The sequence below is a fragment of the Mesoplodon densirostris genome, chromosome 19, assembly GCF_025265405.1.
Source record: "Mesoplodon densirostris isolate mMesDen1 chromosome 19, mMesDen1 primary haplotype, whole genome shotgun sequence".
Taxonomy (NCBI): Eukaryota; Metazoa; Chordata; class Mammalia; order Artiodactyla; family Ziphiidae; genus Mesoplodon; species Mesoplodon densirostris.
This window is the reverse complement of record NC_082679.1, coordinates 47232793-47247924: the sequence shown is the minus strand read 5'-3', so window position 1 is coordinate 47247924 and position 15132 is coordinate 47232793. Positions and strand designations below refer to the sequence as shown.

The 15132-nt window shown below is 44.7% G+C and overlaps 1 protein-coding gene across 3 annotated transcripts in view; it reads right to left on the bottom strand.

Annotated features, from left to right (window-relative positions):
• Positions 1-6627: 6627 nt before the first annotated feature.
• CTCF (CCCTC-binding factor) overlaps positions 6628-15132 on the bottom strand; it is a 48880-nt gene continuing 40375 nt past the window's right edge. For 2 of the 3 annotated variants that reach the window (XM_060084195.1, XM_060084194.1), the window contains 5 exons: positions 14631-14791; positions 13674-13856; positions 12781-12916; positions 9264-9425; positions 6628-8108 (listed from right to left, as the gene is read on the bottom strand). In XM_060084195.1, the coding sequence (XP_059940178.1) occupies positions 7924-8108; positions 9264-9425; positions 12781-12916; positions 13674-13856; positions 14631-14791 (827 nt within the window). In that variant the 3' untranslated portion in view covers positions 6628-7923. The remainder of the gene's footprint in view (positions 8109-9263; positions 9426-12780; positions 12917-13673; positions 13857-14630; positions 14792-15132) is intronic. The other variant, XM_060084196.1, reaches the window with a different exon arrangement.

The window sequence follows — 15132 nt, the reverse complement described above, 5'->3', positions numbered from 1 at the left end:
CTGGGGAGGGGGGAACCACTAGGAGGGAGGCCTAGGAGGCCATCAGGTCATGGGATGCATGATACCCTATAAAAGACCAGGGACCTAGGGACTTCCCTGGTGGTGCAGTGGTTAAGACTCTGCGCTCCCAATGCAGTGGGCCCGGGTAAGACCCCTGGTCAGGGAACTAGATCCCACGTGCATGCCACGACCAAAGAGCCCGCCTGCTGCAACCAAGACCCGGTGCAACCAAATAAATAAAAAAAAAAAAAAAAAAAAAAAAAGACCAGGGACCTAGATTCTGGAGGGTTCACAGGAGGGGATTCAATTTTTTTTCTTCCATTAGTCTAATTAAACTCTATGAGATAAGGAACAGCCCTCTGCCCTGCCCACAGCTCAGCCAGGCAGAGGTGAAACAACCTGAGAGGAGGTGAGAGACACTGGGCAGAGTCTCTTGGTTTCTTTCCCATCTCCAGCTACCCCTCCTCACCTTGAGGCCTGGAGACAGTGGGAGCATTTTCCAGTCATCTGACTACCACCATCCCCTACGAAATCTCATCTCCCTTTGCTGAGGTCCACCATAGATTAGGACAAAGTAGAAACTGAATAGTAACAACTTGGAGGCAGCCCCCTTCCCTAAAGCAGCAGGCCCAGGTGTGATAGCCCAGGGCTGACAGGGCAGGACTCAGCCGGATAGGGGCGCTGAGTTCCTGCCAACAAAGGTGAGAGGATGTCCTGCTCCGCTGCCTCCCAACTTGCACACTACCTGAATTCAAGTCCTGACTCCACCTCTTACTGGCTGTTTGACACTGAGTAAGTCACTTAATCTTTCTGGGCATCCAGTTCCTGTTTTGTAAGCTGGAGCTATTAATTTACCTTGAAGTGTAAGGATTAAGTGTTTACAGAGGTGCTCACAACAGTGGCTGGAACTCAGGGAACACTCACATTTGCCAAGTCTTACCATGGCAACCTTAAGACTCCAGACAGAAGGACAGAAAATCCCCCTCACTGGGATTTTTCTATTTCAAATGACAAGAATGAGAAATACAAGAGGGAATAAGTGCCAAAGGGTTCAAGCTGCTCCCAGGTGGAGGGCATCTTGAGACCAACAGCTGCACTGGTGGCATCAGCCCCTGTCTAGTGAGTGCTGTGAGGACAAGCAGGAAGCTGCAGAGGAGGAAACCAGGATCAGCCTGGAGATTAGGACGGGGTGCCAGGCTAGCCACACATCTCCGTAACTGCTGGCCGTCAGGGTGGCGGTGACAAAACAAGCGTAACTGCTATCAGGGACCAAGTGAACACGTGGGACTCAGCTCCCACAAGTGAGTGACTCATGAGAGGGAGAGAGGCCTTCAACTTTTTCAAGACTGTCTCTGTGTTCTAGACAGCATGACACTCCATCAGGAAATGCTAAAAGCTCATAATGAGGAATTAGCCCTGCCTGCTCCATTAGCACAGGGTGACAGGCCAGGCTGCAGCTCCCAGAACTGCCATGAGGCTCCCGTCTCCCGTGTGGAGTAAGTGTGAAGGTTTCACATTTAATGGAGTCACACAGGATGTATGATGGGGCTATGCCAATGGAGGAATCTCCTTCCGGCCTTAGCTGCATCACAATGTCACTTTTCTTGCCCCCTCCCCAACCAAAACCAACCTACTTGTAAACAGTTTGAATATATACAATTAGAACAGAAAAGCTATGTTGAAGATACAGATAAACTGCTTGCTGTTCTATGAAGAGATTTTCTATTATACTTAAAAAAAAATTGTTGGGACTTCCCTGGTGGCGCAGTGGTTAAGAATCTGCCTGCCAATGCAGGGGACACAGGTTCGAGCCCTGGTCTGGGAAGATCCCACATGCCACGGAGTCACTAAGCCCATGTGCCACAACTATTGAGCCTGCGCTCTAGAGCCCGTGAGCCATAACTACTGGGCCCTCGTGCCACAACTACTGAAGCCCGTGTGCCTAGAGCCTGTGCTCCGCAACGAGAAACCACAGCAATGAGAAGCCCGCGCACCATAATGAAGAGTAGCCCACGCTTGCCACAACTAGAGAAAGCCCATGTGTAGCAATGAAGACCCAACTCAGCCAAAAAAAATAATAATAATAAAATAAAATTAATCTAAAAAAATTGTTTTGGAGTGTGGGGGTGGGGCAGCTGTGTGGCTTGCAGGATCCTAGTTCCCTGACCAGGGATAGAACCCGGGCCCCCTGCAGTGGAAGTGCAGAGTCCCAGCCACTGGACCACCAGGGAAGGCACTATACTTACAATTTTTAAAAAGCTATGTGGCCACTGAAACAACTCTGGTAGGGGGTGCTCTGGTTCCTGGTGGCAGTGGGGGTTAGCCCATGCCTGGGATGGAGACCAAATGCCCTGACAGCCTCGGGCCACTAACATTCAGTCCAAGTTGCTGATTGCCTGGTTCACAGTCCCGAGGCCCCTGACGATACCGATTTTTCTGGGAGACCCGACTGCATGGATACCACAAACCAGCCGAAGACTTCACGCAGCTTGTCCACTGTTACTTACTTTTCACTGAAAACTGGTAAGTTGGAATTCTGGTTAAAAAACCCTATAATTATCTCGAGATAATAAAAGCTATTTATGACAAACCCACAGCCAATATAATACTCAATGGTGAAAAGCTGAAAGCCTTCCCACTAAAATCTGGAAGAAGACAAGGATGCCCACTCTCACCCCTCTATTCAACACAGAATTGGAAGTCCTAGCCACAGCAAACAAGAAAAAGAAATAAAAGGTATCCAAATTGGGGGACTTCCCTGGTGGTACAGTGGTTAAAAGCTGCCTGCCCATGCAGGGGACACGGGTTCAAGCCCTGGTCCGGGAAGATCCCACATGCCACGGAGCAGCTAAGCCCGTGCGCCACAACTACTGAGCCCATGTACCACAACTACTGAAGCCCATGCGCCTAACGAGAAGCCCCCGCAGTGAGAAGCCCGTGCACCGCAACAAAGAGTAACCCCCACTTGCCTCAACTAGAGAAAGCCCATGCGCAGCAACGAAGACCCAACACAGCCAAAAATAAATTTTTTAAAAAAGTATCCAAATTGGAAGGGAAGAGGTAAAACTGTCATTATATGCAGATGATATGATACTATATATAGAAAATCCTAAAGACTCCACACAAAAACTACCAGAACCGATAAATGAATTCAGCAAGATAGCAAGATACAAGATTAACATACTGGTTACACTTCTTTACCAAGGAAATATCACAAAGGGAATGTAAAAAAAAAAAAAACCTTTTAAAATCGCAATCCAAAAAATAAAATACTTAGGAAAAAATCTCACCAAGGAGGTGAAAGACTTACAGGCTGAGAACTATAAAACATTAAATAAAGGAAACTGAAGATGATTCAAAGAAATGGAAAGATACCCCATGCTCTTGGACTGGAAGAATTAATAATGTTAAAATGGCCATACTACCCAAAGCAATCTACAGTTTTAATGAGACCCCTATCAAGTTACCCATGATATTTTTCACAAAACTAGAGTAATCCTAAAATTCATGTGGAACCATAAAAGACCCAGAATTGCCAAAGTGATCCTGAAGAAAAAGAACAAAGCAGGAGGCATAACGCTCTGAGACTTCAGACAATAGTACAAAGCTATAGTAGTCAAAATTGGCATAAAAACAGACATATGGATCAATGGAACAGTGTAGAGAGCCCAGAAATAAACCCAAACCTTCAGTCAATTAATCTTTGACAAAGGAGGCAAGAATACATAATGGGGGCTTCTCTGGTGGCGCAGTGGTTAAGAATCCGCCTGCCAATGCAGGGGACACGGGTTCGAGTCCTGATCTGGGAAGATCCCACATGCCATGGAGCAACTAAGCCCATGCGCCACAGCTACTGAGCCTGCGCTCTAGAGCCCATGAGCCACAACTACTGAGCCCGTGCGCCACAACTACTGAAGCTCACATGCCTAGAGCCCATGCTCCACAACAAGAGAAGCCACCACAATGAGAAGCCCACGCACCGCACCAAAGAGTAGCCCCCGCTCACCGTAACTAGAGAAAGCCGTGCACAGCAATGAAGTCTCTTCAGCAAGTGTTGGGAAAGTTGGACAGCTGCATGTAAATCAATGAAGTCAGAACACGCTCTCTCACCATACACAAAAATAAACTCAAATGGCTTAAAGACTTAAACATAAGACATGACACCATAAAACTCCTAGAAGGGAACATAGGCAAAACATTCTCTGACACAAATTGTACCAATGTTCTTAGGTCAGTCTCCCAAGGCAATAGAAATAAAAACAAAAATAAGGGGCTTCCCTGGTGGCGCAGTGGTTGAGAGTCCGCCTGCCGATGCAGGGGACACGGGTTTGTGCCCCGGTCCGGGAAGATCCCACATGCCGCAGAGCGGCTGGGCCCGTGAGCCATGGCCGCTGAGCCTGCGCGTCCAGAGCCTGTGCTCCGCAACGTGAGAGGCCACAACAGTGAGAGGCCCACGTACCGCAAAAAAAAAAAAAAAAAACCCAGAGAACAAAAATAAACAAATGGGACTTAATCAAACTTACAAGCTTTTGCACAGCAAAGGAAACCATAAAAAAACTAAAAAGACAACCTATGGAATGGGAGAAAATACCTGCAAATGATGTGAATGACAAGGGGTTTATTTCCAAAGTATACGAACAGTTCATACAACAAAGAAAAACAAACAACTGAAGCTAAAAATGGGCAGAAGACCTAAACAGACATTTCTCCAAAGAAGAAACACAGATGACCATATATGCACATGAAAAGATGCTCAACATCACTAATTATTAGAGAAATGCAAACCAAAACTACAACGAGGTACCACCTCACACCAGTCAAAATGGCCATCATTATAAAGTCTACAAATAACATGCTGGAGAGGGTGTGGAGAAAAGGGAACCTTCCTACACTGCTGATGGCAATGTAAGCTGGTGCAGCCACTATGGAAAACAGTACGGAGGTTCCTCAGAAAACTAAACCATAATTCAAAAAGATACATGCACCCCTATGTTCATAGCAGCACTATTTGCAACAGCCAAGACACAGAAACCACCTAAATGTCCATCGACAGAGGAATGGATAAAGAAGATGTGGTACGTAGGGCTTCCCGGGTGGCGCAGTGGTTGAGAGTCCACCTGCCAATGCAGGGGACACGGGTTCGTGCCCCGGTCTGGGAAGATCCCACATGCCGTGGAGCGGCTGGGCCCGTGAGCCATGGCCGCTGAGCCTGCACGTCCGTAGACTGTGCTCCGCAATAAGAGAGGCCACAACAGTGAGAGGCCCGCGTACCGCAAAAAAAAAAAAAAAAATGTGGTATGTATATACAGTGGAATACTAGTCAGCCATAAAAAAGAACGAAATAATGCCATCTGCAGCAACATGGGTGCAACTAGAGATTATCATACTAAGTAAGTCAGAAAGACAAATACTGTACGATATCACTTATATGTGGAATCTAAAATATGACATGAATGCACTTATCTATGAAACAGAAACAGAATCACGGACGTAGGGAACAGACTGGTGGTGGTGGTTGCCAAGTGGGAGGGGGGAGGGGGGAGGGATAGAGTGGGAGGTTGAGGTTAGCTGAGGTAAGCTTTTGAGTATAGAATGGATAAACAACAAGGTTCTACTGTATAACACAGAGAACTATATTTAATATCGTATGACAGGGCTCTTCCCTGGCGGTGCAGTAGATAAGACTCTGTGCTCCCAATGCAGGGGGCCCAGGTTTGATCCCTGGTCTGGGAACTAGATCCCACATGCATGCTGCAACAAAGAATTTGCATGCCACAACTAAGGAGCCCGCCTGCCACAACTATAGACCCGGTGCAACCAAATGAATAAATAAAAAATTAAGAAAAAAATCCTATGATAAACCATAATGGAAAGTAGTATTAAATAAAAAAGAATGTATATATAACTTAATCAACATCACTGTACAGCAGTAATTAACACTGTAAATACTTCAATAAAAATTTTTTTTAAAAAAACAAAAAACCTATAATTAGTGGCCAAAGCTTTCACCTAAAAGGGGCTTGCCAAAGGAATCTACCCAGAAATGGCCAACAGCAGCAAGATGGTATTGCACTAATGCATAAACTTCCTAACATACTCCCTTTCCATCCTGCTTCCTAGGTGCTAACAAGCAGCTGTGCTCTCTCCCCACAGCCTGGTGGTGGCACATCTGTCTCCCTTTCAAATGAACTTCTCTAGGGAAGACTGGGCCCAGCTTCTCTCTGTTCCCCTGCACTTGGCAGAGCTCAATGTATTTTGATCCCAGCTCTCCTTGAGCTGAGATCTCGAGGCCAGAGATTCCCACCAGCCCCTTCTCCTCTAAGCTCTGTGGCCCACCTGCTCTACCACAGGCGACCAGCTCTTCAGTTGGATCATGGGGCTGGCAGCTGTATACACTCACCTCTCTACTCACATACCACTTTTGGGGCGTTGAAACTTGCAGCAGGATCCACTCAATATTCCATCACCTGCCAAGATCATCTCTCATTTGCTAGAGAGGAAGTGGTCATCCTGGAAACATAGCTTGCGTCTGAAAGGCGAGGAGGCCTGCACTGCCTGAGGCTACGTACACAGACCCCTCTGGGCCCCTCGTTAGGCAGGAATCACACAAGTCGGAGTGTTTGGAGCACTTGTTAATCCGTTATGATTTATTAGCTGTACAGCAGTAGATCCTCCTCCCCAGCTTTCAACCCCATTACATATTTTATTACAGGTCTCATGTTGGCGTCCTAAAATAATGAAAAATATCACACAGTACAGCTAAGTACAAAATGCATCAACCTAGAGTCTGATAGCTAACTGATGGCTCTCTTAAAAGCAATACACAGAAGAAAAAAGTGTTTGAAATCAGCAAGACTGAGGCTCTCTAAAAAACACATTTTAAACATGTGACAGTTCATGTGCAAGAATCACTTTTTAGTTGGTTTTGCTTCACATTATTATTTTTTGAAGATTCAAAGTTTAAATTACTGACCTAGTGAAATTTTCTGGCCCAGCTTTTAAGAGCTGCTGTGACCCACTCATAATTACCCTTCTGCTTTAACAGAGGATTTATAAAACACAAAATTCAGCTACAAACAAAGCAAAGAAAATGTAGATGGGAAATCATAACAAAGTTAATTGTACAAGGTTCAAATGCTGGCTCCATGGGCTGGAAAATCATGATCTTCCATGTGGGTGTCCGTCACTAGCGGGCAGCAGTCTGGGTGCCGTTCTGCTACGTGATTGTGATCCAATTCCTTGTCAACATTTACATACTACAGTCTGTGGAAACTTAATTTGCAAGTAATTAAAATGCTGGGTTTTCTTACACTGCACTTCTTTTCAACCTCTTAATTAATGGAAAAGATTAAAATGTAAAAAAAGTTATTTACAAGCTTGACCATACCAGAAGCTTTGCCAAGAAAGAGGCAAAGTCTTCAGGACAAAAACCAATCGTAGCATGCCATACTACTGGTGTGCAACTGACTCCAAGCAAAGAGAGTCAGGGCAAAGCAAAAGCAAAAACCAGTTTAAAAGTCTAAGTCCTTCCCAAGTCTGCATTTACAATTAAAAACTCTCCTGGGAAGAAGACCATAGAACTCTGGGAAACCCAGTGGTGGTTTCTGGAGTGGTTTACCATAGCAAGAGAGAGGGTTCAATGTCTATTTCCATCTAAGAAAACCAGTTAGGCGTCAACACTGTCCTCAGCACTTCACAGTAAACCCTCAGGGACTCAGAACATTCCATGATTTGCTAACATCAAACAGCAAGTTCTAGTTAAATCACATTTTTCTAACATCATCCTTGAAGTTTTAGTTCTCAGTATGTTTGGTAAAATGATGCTTTTCCCAAAGCCAAAAGAAGAAAGAAGGGAGAAAAATTAAGATGCGGGCCGTTTAAACACAGCCCAGAGCAGTCCTGGCAACGAGCGAGGCCCCGCCATCACCGGTCCATCATGCTGAGGATCATCTCGGGCGTGAGGTCTCCGTTGGGGGCGTCTGTGGCAGCTGGCTGGGGCTCCTCTTCCTCCCCCTCCGCGGGCTCTGCGTCTGGCTCTTTTTTGACTTCAACTATAATGTTCTCAATTGCACCTGTATTCTGGTCTTCAACCTGAATAATGGCTGTTGCTGGCAAAAAGGATCATGAACAAAACAAATGCTCCATTAAAGCCCCCAAGGATTGCAAGGATCTTTTCAGACTCGACACTAAATGAACGTCAGCAACACAGGAAAACCTTAGATTCGATACAGAGAAAGTCAATCAAAAAGACCTAATAACCTAAAATGCGGCCATACACAAAGCCCCACTAGTCTAGATACTATCAAAGAACAAAATGTTGACACTCCTCTTCATGACTCCCAAATTGCATATTAAAAAACTTAGTTTTCCTTTATGTCATGAATTTGGGCTTCATAATAGTGTGTGTCAGACAGGAAAAAATGCAGATGGTGTGGGACTAGGAATACTTCACAGAGTGTGGGATGTAGGTCCGTTTTAGAGATGACCCACCTATAGCAAAGAACCTGACATTTTTGAGTCTGAAGTTCTCCCAACACCCAGGGCCCTCCCGCCAGTTCACTCACTCAAATGTGTGTAGGCAAAATAGTTCCCGGGATCTTTAGAGTCAACGACCCCTCTGCAATAAGACATCTGGACACGGGGCTCAGGGAGCATGTTAGAAAAACAGATGAAACCCTGTATTTGTTAAAGAAAGAAAAAAACCTGCCAGCTTTTAGGAGATTCATGAATCGAACACAGACCTGAGACCCTGCAGAGCCTGCTGTCACAAGGGCCACGTCCAGTACAGGACTGCTACGTGGTGTGACGTGGAGGGTGAACACCTCCTTTGTGTCCTCTCATAAATCAGGAGGCCAGCAATAGAATCCACAGGCCTGGATTTCTTAGGAGGGACAGTGTCAGCTCAGAAATTGCTTTTTCCTTCTATCTTTTAAAATTTGGCTGTTTTACACTCATTACCACATCAATTTTGCCAGCTGACTATGACTCTGGTTGTTTTGTAAAACCCTCCCACATTAACAGTACCCACACTGTAGAACATAAGTACCCTTCTACTCTGGATTTTCTCTTATTGAAACCTAACAGGCCTCTAGAGATGTTCCTCAGTAAAAACCAAAAAATTGCTGCCTGAGAGTTTGTTCCCAGTGTGACCTTAATTTGTTCTCATGGCTCAGTTCCCATCTACCCAAAGAATAAGGACCTGTCTGGCTTCCCCATGTGTTAGGAGAGGACGCCAGCCTGCTGTGCTGAGACGGTCAACTTACGCTGGGTCTGTTTGGGTTGGTTGGTTCTGCCAGGGGGGCGTCCTCTCCGCTTCTTGGCAGGTGGTGGGGCTGGGGTCACAGGCTGAGGCTCCGGCTCGGGCTCAATCTCCACGGCAGGCTCCTCCTCATCCTCATTGTCATCCAGGTCTGGCTCAGCATTTTCTTCTCATGAAATCAGGAAGAAGAGGTAGTGGGGCAAGGAGAAGAGTGGTGGAAGAAAAAATAACACAAATAATCACATATTCTGTGAAGTCTAGTTACGTATTTATTTTCAACGTTAAAAGCCCATTTAAAAAATGCTTTCACTGGAATTTTTGTTATCAGTGTTAACAGAGTAAACTGGTATTGATGCAGAATAAGCAAATCAACCCAAATACTATTATTCATATTTTATGTGGACTGGATATTACTTTTTTCTATCAGCTTTAGATATCAGAATATTGAGTTTTGAATTCTTAGAGGCAACTCCACAGTATGCCAGTTATATTAAAAAACCCCACAAATGGTGTTCTCAGTTGAAAATGAAACAAATGTTCCCTCTACCTACTACACAAGGATAAAGCAGGACACTAAGCCTCAGATGGAGCCCTGAAGAGTGGTGGACGGTGTGCATGCATGTCTGTGTGTATGAAGTTCTTGAAGCACTGTAACATCCTATTTAGTAGGAAAAGCATAAGGCCAAGTTTTGGGATTTAAGTTAATTCCCAGCTGTTCCAAACCCAACAGGTCATTCTTAACTCCCTTACCTTCTCCCGAATGCCATTATCACATAAAAGGAGAGGGAACTACTATAGAAAAAACACTGACGAGGAGCCTGATAATATGGTTTTGAGTCTCAGATCTCTTAAGTGTGTGACCTGGGACCATGACCACACTGAACCTCAGCTTCCTTGCGTAATCTCTAAAGCACTCCCAAGGATCACAAGGATTGAGATACTGCCTGTAATCATGCTCTGTAACTTACATTCAACTACATAATCACAGTTGATTTTTACACTGTACGTCACAGTTTAAAAATTCTCCATTATTCCATTTAGGCTTCATTAAATAAGAGATATTACCCTCATTTTATAGAAACAGAGAGAAGCGAAGTGATTTGTAAGGCACAACTAACCACAGTTTGGGGCTGTTCTGCTGCCCACACCTATAGGCAACCAAAGAGTTCTTGCTACCCCTCCCCCACTGCCAAGGCACAAAATGTACCCCATCTGCCTTCCTCCAAGGAATGCAGGTTACAAGCACATTCTCTTTCTCTAGCACCAAATGTTTAAATTTAGAAGTCTGTGGGTAAATGCCTGATCTTCAGGAAAAAATGCCTTATTTGCCAAGTGACTGAAATCCTAAGTGAAAATGTGGGGAACGTACTGGTACGTGGCAGAGTGTCAAGGACGACACGCTTTCCTGCTGGACTTATTCAAGCCCCCTATTGCCTAAGTTGGCCCAATGCCTAGGAAATTAAACAAATTCAGTCAGAATTGGGGGAAAAAGCACACAAAGAAGGTTAATAGGGTCAAAGGCTTATTGGCTGGGAGAGATTTTGGCAAAAAGCCTTGAAAATAGCAGTAGCCTCTGCTGGTCAATTTCTGCTGATGGCCAACAGGCAGAACTTCTGGGAGGGAACAAATATGACTGTGTGGCCTTCACCAGCCCAGAAATTCTGGGATAAAGAGACACTAGGTATGAGGTCCAAAACCAAACACTGTGCTGTACAAACCAGCAGTGCAGAAGACAAAGGGAGGAACTGCAGAAACCTATTAGGAACCGTCAATAAACTCTGCAGGTGAAAGATGCTTCTGGTAAAGTACAATTAGAGAGTAGAGCTGGTCTTGTTGGGAGATGAACCACAGAAATGAACAGGGAAGAACCATGAGAAAAAAAGGTATGGGACAATGTCTGTGAGTAGGAGGCTCTGCAACAAAGAGCAACTACATGTATCCTGAAGCTCAAGGTTATCTGTGGATCTCTGCTGGTACTTGAGGCCCTCTGACATTTCCTGGCACCTCCCAACAGTCCACTCAATTTCTTAGCCAAACAAAGGGATCCCACAAAATTCTCAGTAGAGAGTGATGCGCTTTTATAAAAATTAAGCAAAGTGACATTTTTAAAAGAGGCATTCACTTAAAACCGAGTGAATGAAGATATTGCTTAAAATAGATTTTTCTACTAAAAAAGGCAGCAAAAAATAAACTACTCTTATGCTTAGATGAATATTCTCCCAGAAACAGTTAAAGTTCTGAATAGAAAAGTGAAGTCTTTATTAAGATAAAAAAACAAAAGGGACTTTGTTATAGATTTAAGTATTAAAAACCTAGTACTGGGGCTTCCCTGGTGGCGCAGTGGTTGAGAGTCCGCCTGCCGATGCAGGGGACACGGGTTCGTGCCCCGGTCCGGGAGGATCCCACATGCCGCGGAGCGGCTGGGCCCGTGAGCCATGGCCGCTGAGCCTGTGCGTCCGGAGCCTGTGCTCCGCAATGGGAGAGGCCACAACAGTGAGAGGCCCGTGTGCCGCAAAAAAAGAAAAAAAAAAAAAAAACACCTAGTACTTTCATGAACAAATTTTATAATAAAACCAATAAAGTAACATAAGTTCTTTAATACATTTTCAGAAATTTCATTTCCTTCCCCGCTATTTCTACTGACAAGCAATGTAGAAGACAAAATGAGAACTCTTTAGAAATACATTAGGCATCATCTATAAGTGCATTCTCCAAAACAAAACCCCTCTACATCCTTTTCCACAAAAACCTTACATCTTTAAGTCACAGATGTGACTTCTTAACTGGCTGCCAGTAGCCCAAGTATCCACATTATAAAACCTAACACTACGGAATAAGTTTGTATAATCAAACGTGATTCCTACATTACCAACATCTTTGTTTGCCACCCCTTTCATGAATCTAGCACCACAATGCATATACTTTCTGTCTGGATTTCATGACTAATACCACAAAGAACATCAATGGTAGGAAAATAGGCAAAGTTTTAAATTATAAATGGAGAGATTAAGGTAGGAAGAGAAAGGCTGACCTTCATGGATTTGATCAACACATCTCAAGGCTAGGCTGACACAGGCAGTCAAACCAGAAGTTGGTCAGGATGCTTAAGCAACCTTCTTCATGTCCATTAGATTCACTGCTCAAATCTAGACCAGCTTCCTAAATGTAAAAGCTATGAACATAGAAAAGAAACTCTGCTGGCCTTAGAATATCACTAATCTGAGTAAATTGAGTAAAGATATTAATTTTGCTTCAGCTTTAACTGAACATAACATATAATATCTTATCAAGCAATGGAATGCCATGAGAAAAAAAAAAAAAAGAAAAAAAAAAGAAAATTTGCTCCAGGAATAAACTAACTGCTGTTGTAAATATATACACACATTAGGGAGATTAGAGGTTTAAAGGAAGTATGAGAGACTGGCTTATCTCTGTATCCCAGCATGTCCATATGTAAATACACTGGAAACTCTGCACCGAAACCTGCCATGTATAACTAACTCAAGAAACAAGTTACTTACCACTGTCAGAGGAGTCTTCCTTTTTAGAGCGCATCTTTCTTTTCCTTCCACGTTTACTCTTCTTCGTTTCTCCTCCATTTTCCCCTTCTACACCATCTGGACCAGCACAATTATCAGCATGTCTTGCCATGGTATTCTAACAAAAGGAACAAAACCCTCTTTCACATTACTAAAAAAGGTAAAATTAAAATTGGAAGTTCTCTTTTAGTTTAATAAAAAAAAAAACGAGGGGGCGGCAGGGGGAATCCTATTAAGTCTCAATGTTCTAGTATCTGCTAAATGTGTCCTGAACATACTCTCCCCATTCAGAGGAAATGGTCTCCATCTGGAGGGGGCAGAGAGAGAGACAAGGGTGGGCAAGAGAGGAGAGTTGCTCAGAAGATGAGGTTGGGTCCTCTGACAATCAGACCAACCTCCCTGTCCTGTGCAGACCTGACAAACATGGCCCTAAGTGAAGATTCAGGACAGAACTGTTAAAAAAAAAAGTACTGAGTTTCCAGGACTTCCCTGGTGGTCCAGTGGCTAAGATTCCACACTCCCAAAACAGGGGGCCTGGGTTCGATCCCTGGTCAGGGAACTAGATCCCACATGCCACAACTAAGAGTTCACATGATGCACCTAAAGAGCCCACATGCTGCAACAAAGATCCTGCAGGCCACAACTAAGACCCGGTGTGGCCAAATAAATAAATAAAAACATACTGAGTTCCCCATCAGTGGAAGCGTTCACACATGGACAGAAAACCTCGAGGTGGGGATGACTGACCCTTTTCCAAATGACAGTTCATCTCTGTATTTATAACCTCAGTGGAAACAACTGCCCTGCTTTGCAATGGAAGCTCAAGAACGTGGTATCAAGAACTGTAAGACAGGAAGTAAAGTTCTGACTCTTACCCGGCGTGTAAATGTTTTCCCACACTTAGAACAGACGAAGGCCGCAGGGACAAAGTTGGGGTCATGATAGCGTTTGAAGTGCATGTCAAGGAGCTGTTTCTGGCGGAAGGTCTTGTCGCAGTGGCTGCAGGCATAAGGCTTCTCCCCGGTGTGGGTGCGCTTATGCATGATCATGTGCCTCTCCTGAAAGAAAGTGGGGTGGGGGAAGGTCTCAGACCCTGTCCTAGGGCTGCTACCCCAGCCACCATCTGTGTGCATGTAGCTGACAAGACCTTTCTCTCCCAAGGGTCTAGGCTCAAAACTGCTTATTGAGAGGATAAAGTTAACCATACTGGGGTACAAAACTGCTTCCCCAAATCCTAGCACAGATACGCTCACTCCTGCTGGGCTGCTTCTGTAGATCACTCCCAAGCATCAGGCCCCAGGACCAGATTGTTCCCTTCTCTCAAGTCCTGGACTTACTTCCCATGGTTTTGAGAAAACCTGCCTGGAGGGGGTGGAGGGTAGGGGAAGGTGTGACTGAATAAAACTGTCAGTTGGAACCAGACATGATACAATCGAGAAGCAGGACCTTCGGTGACAATCTCATAAACCACAGTTTGAAAATATTATCCTTAAAAATAGTCACCATACAAGGTATATAAAAACACTCTGATAAAACCTAACAATAGGGGCTTCCCTGGTGGCGCAGTGGTTGAGAGTCTGCCTGCCGATGCAGGGGACGCGGGTTCGTGCCCTGGTCCGGGAAGATCGCACATGCCGCGGAGCAGCTGGGCCCATGAGCCATGGCCGCTGAGCCTGCGCGTCCGGAGCCTGTGCTCCGCAACGGGAGAGGCCACAACGGTGAGAGGCCTGTGTACCCCCCAAAAAACAAAGAAAACAAAAAAAAAACCACCAACAAAAAAACCCCTAACAATAATGGGACATCAACCGTTTTCTAACTATGAAGGGCTCTACCTGTCTGCAAGCGTAATCACACTGATCACACTTAAAGCGCTTCTCGTTCTTGTGTGACTTCTGGTGCTGGATGAGGGCATAGCGCTCATGAAACACAGCATCGCAGTATCGGCATTTCTTGCCCTGCTCAATGTAGGAATGCTGCTTTCGTAAGTGGACACCTGAAAGCAAAATGCAAAGCGCAGTCCAACTTGTGAAAACACAAACAAGCATTTCAAAGAGTTAAGAATACATTTCTTTCGGCTTCTTAAAATAATTACTCTGGCTGCTATACAGAAAATGAATAAAAAGAGTAACAGATGTGGGGAGACTAGTTGAGACGTTGAAACTGGATAGGTGAAAGAAGGTGGTGGTTTGGATAAAGGAGATGGCAGTGGGTACAGAGGGAAGGAGAAGAACTGATGAGAGACCTAAAAAGTTGAATCAACAGGATTGAGTGACTGGCCAGAGAGTGAGGAAGAGAAAGGTGGGTATAAGGAATGACCTCTAGGTTTCTGGCTTG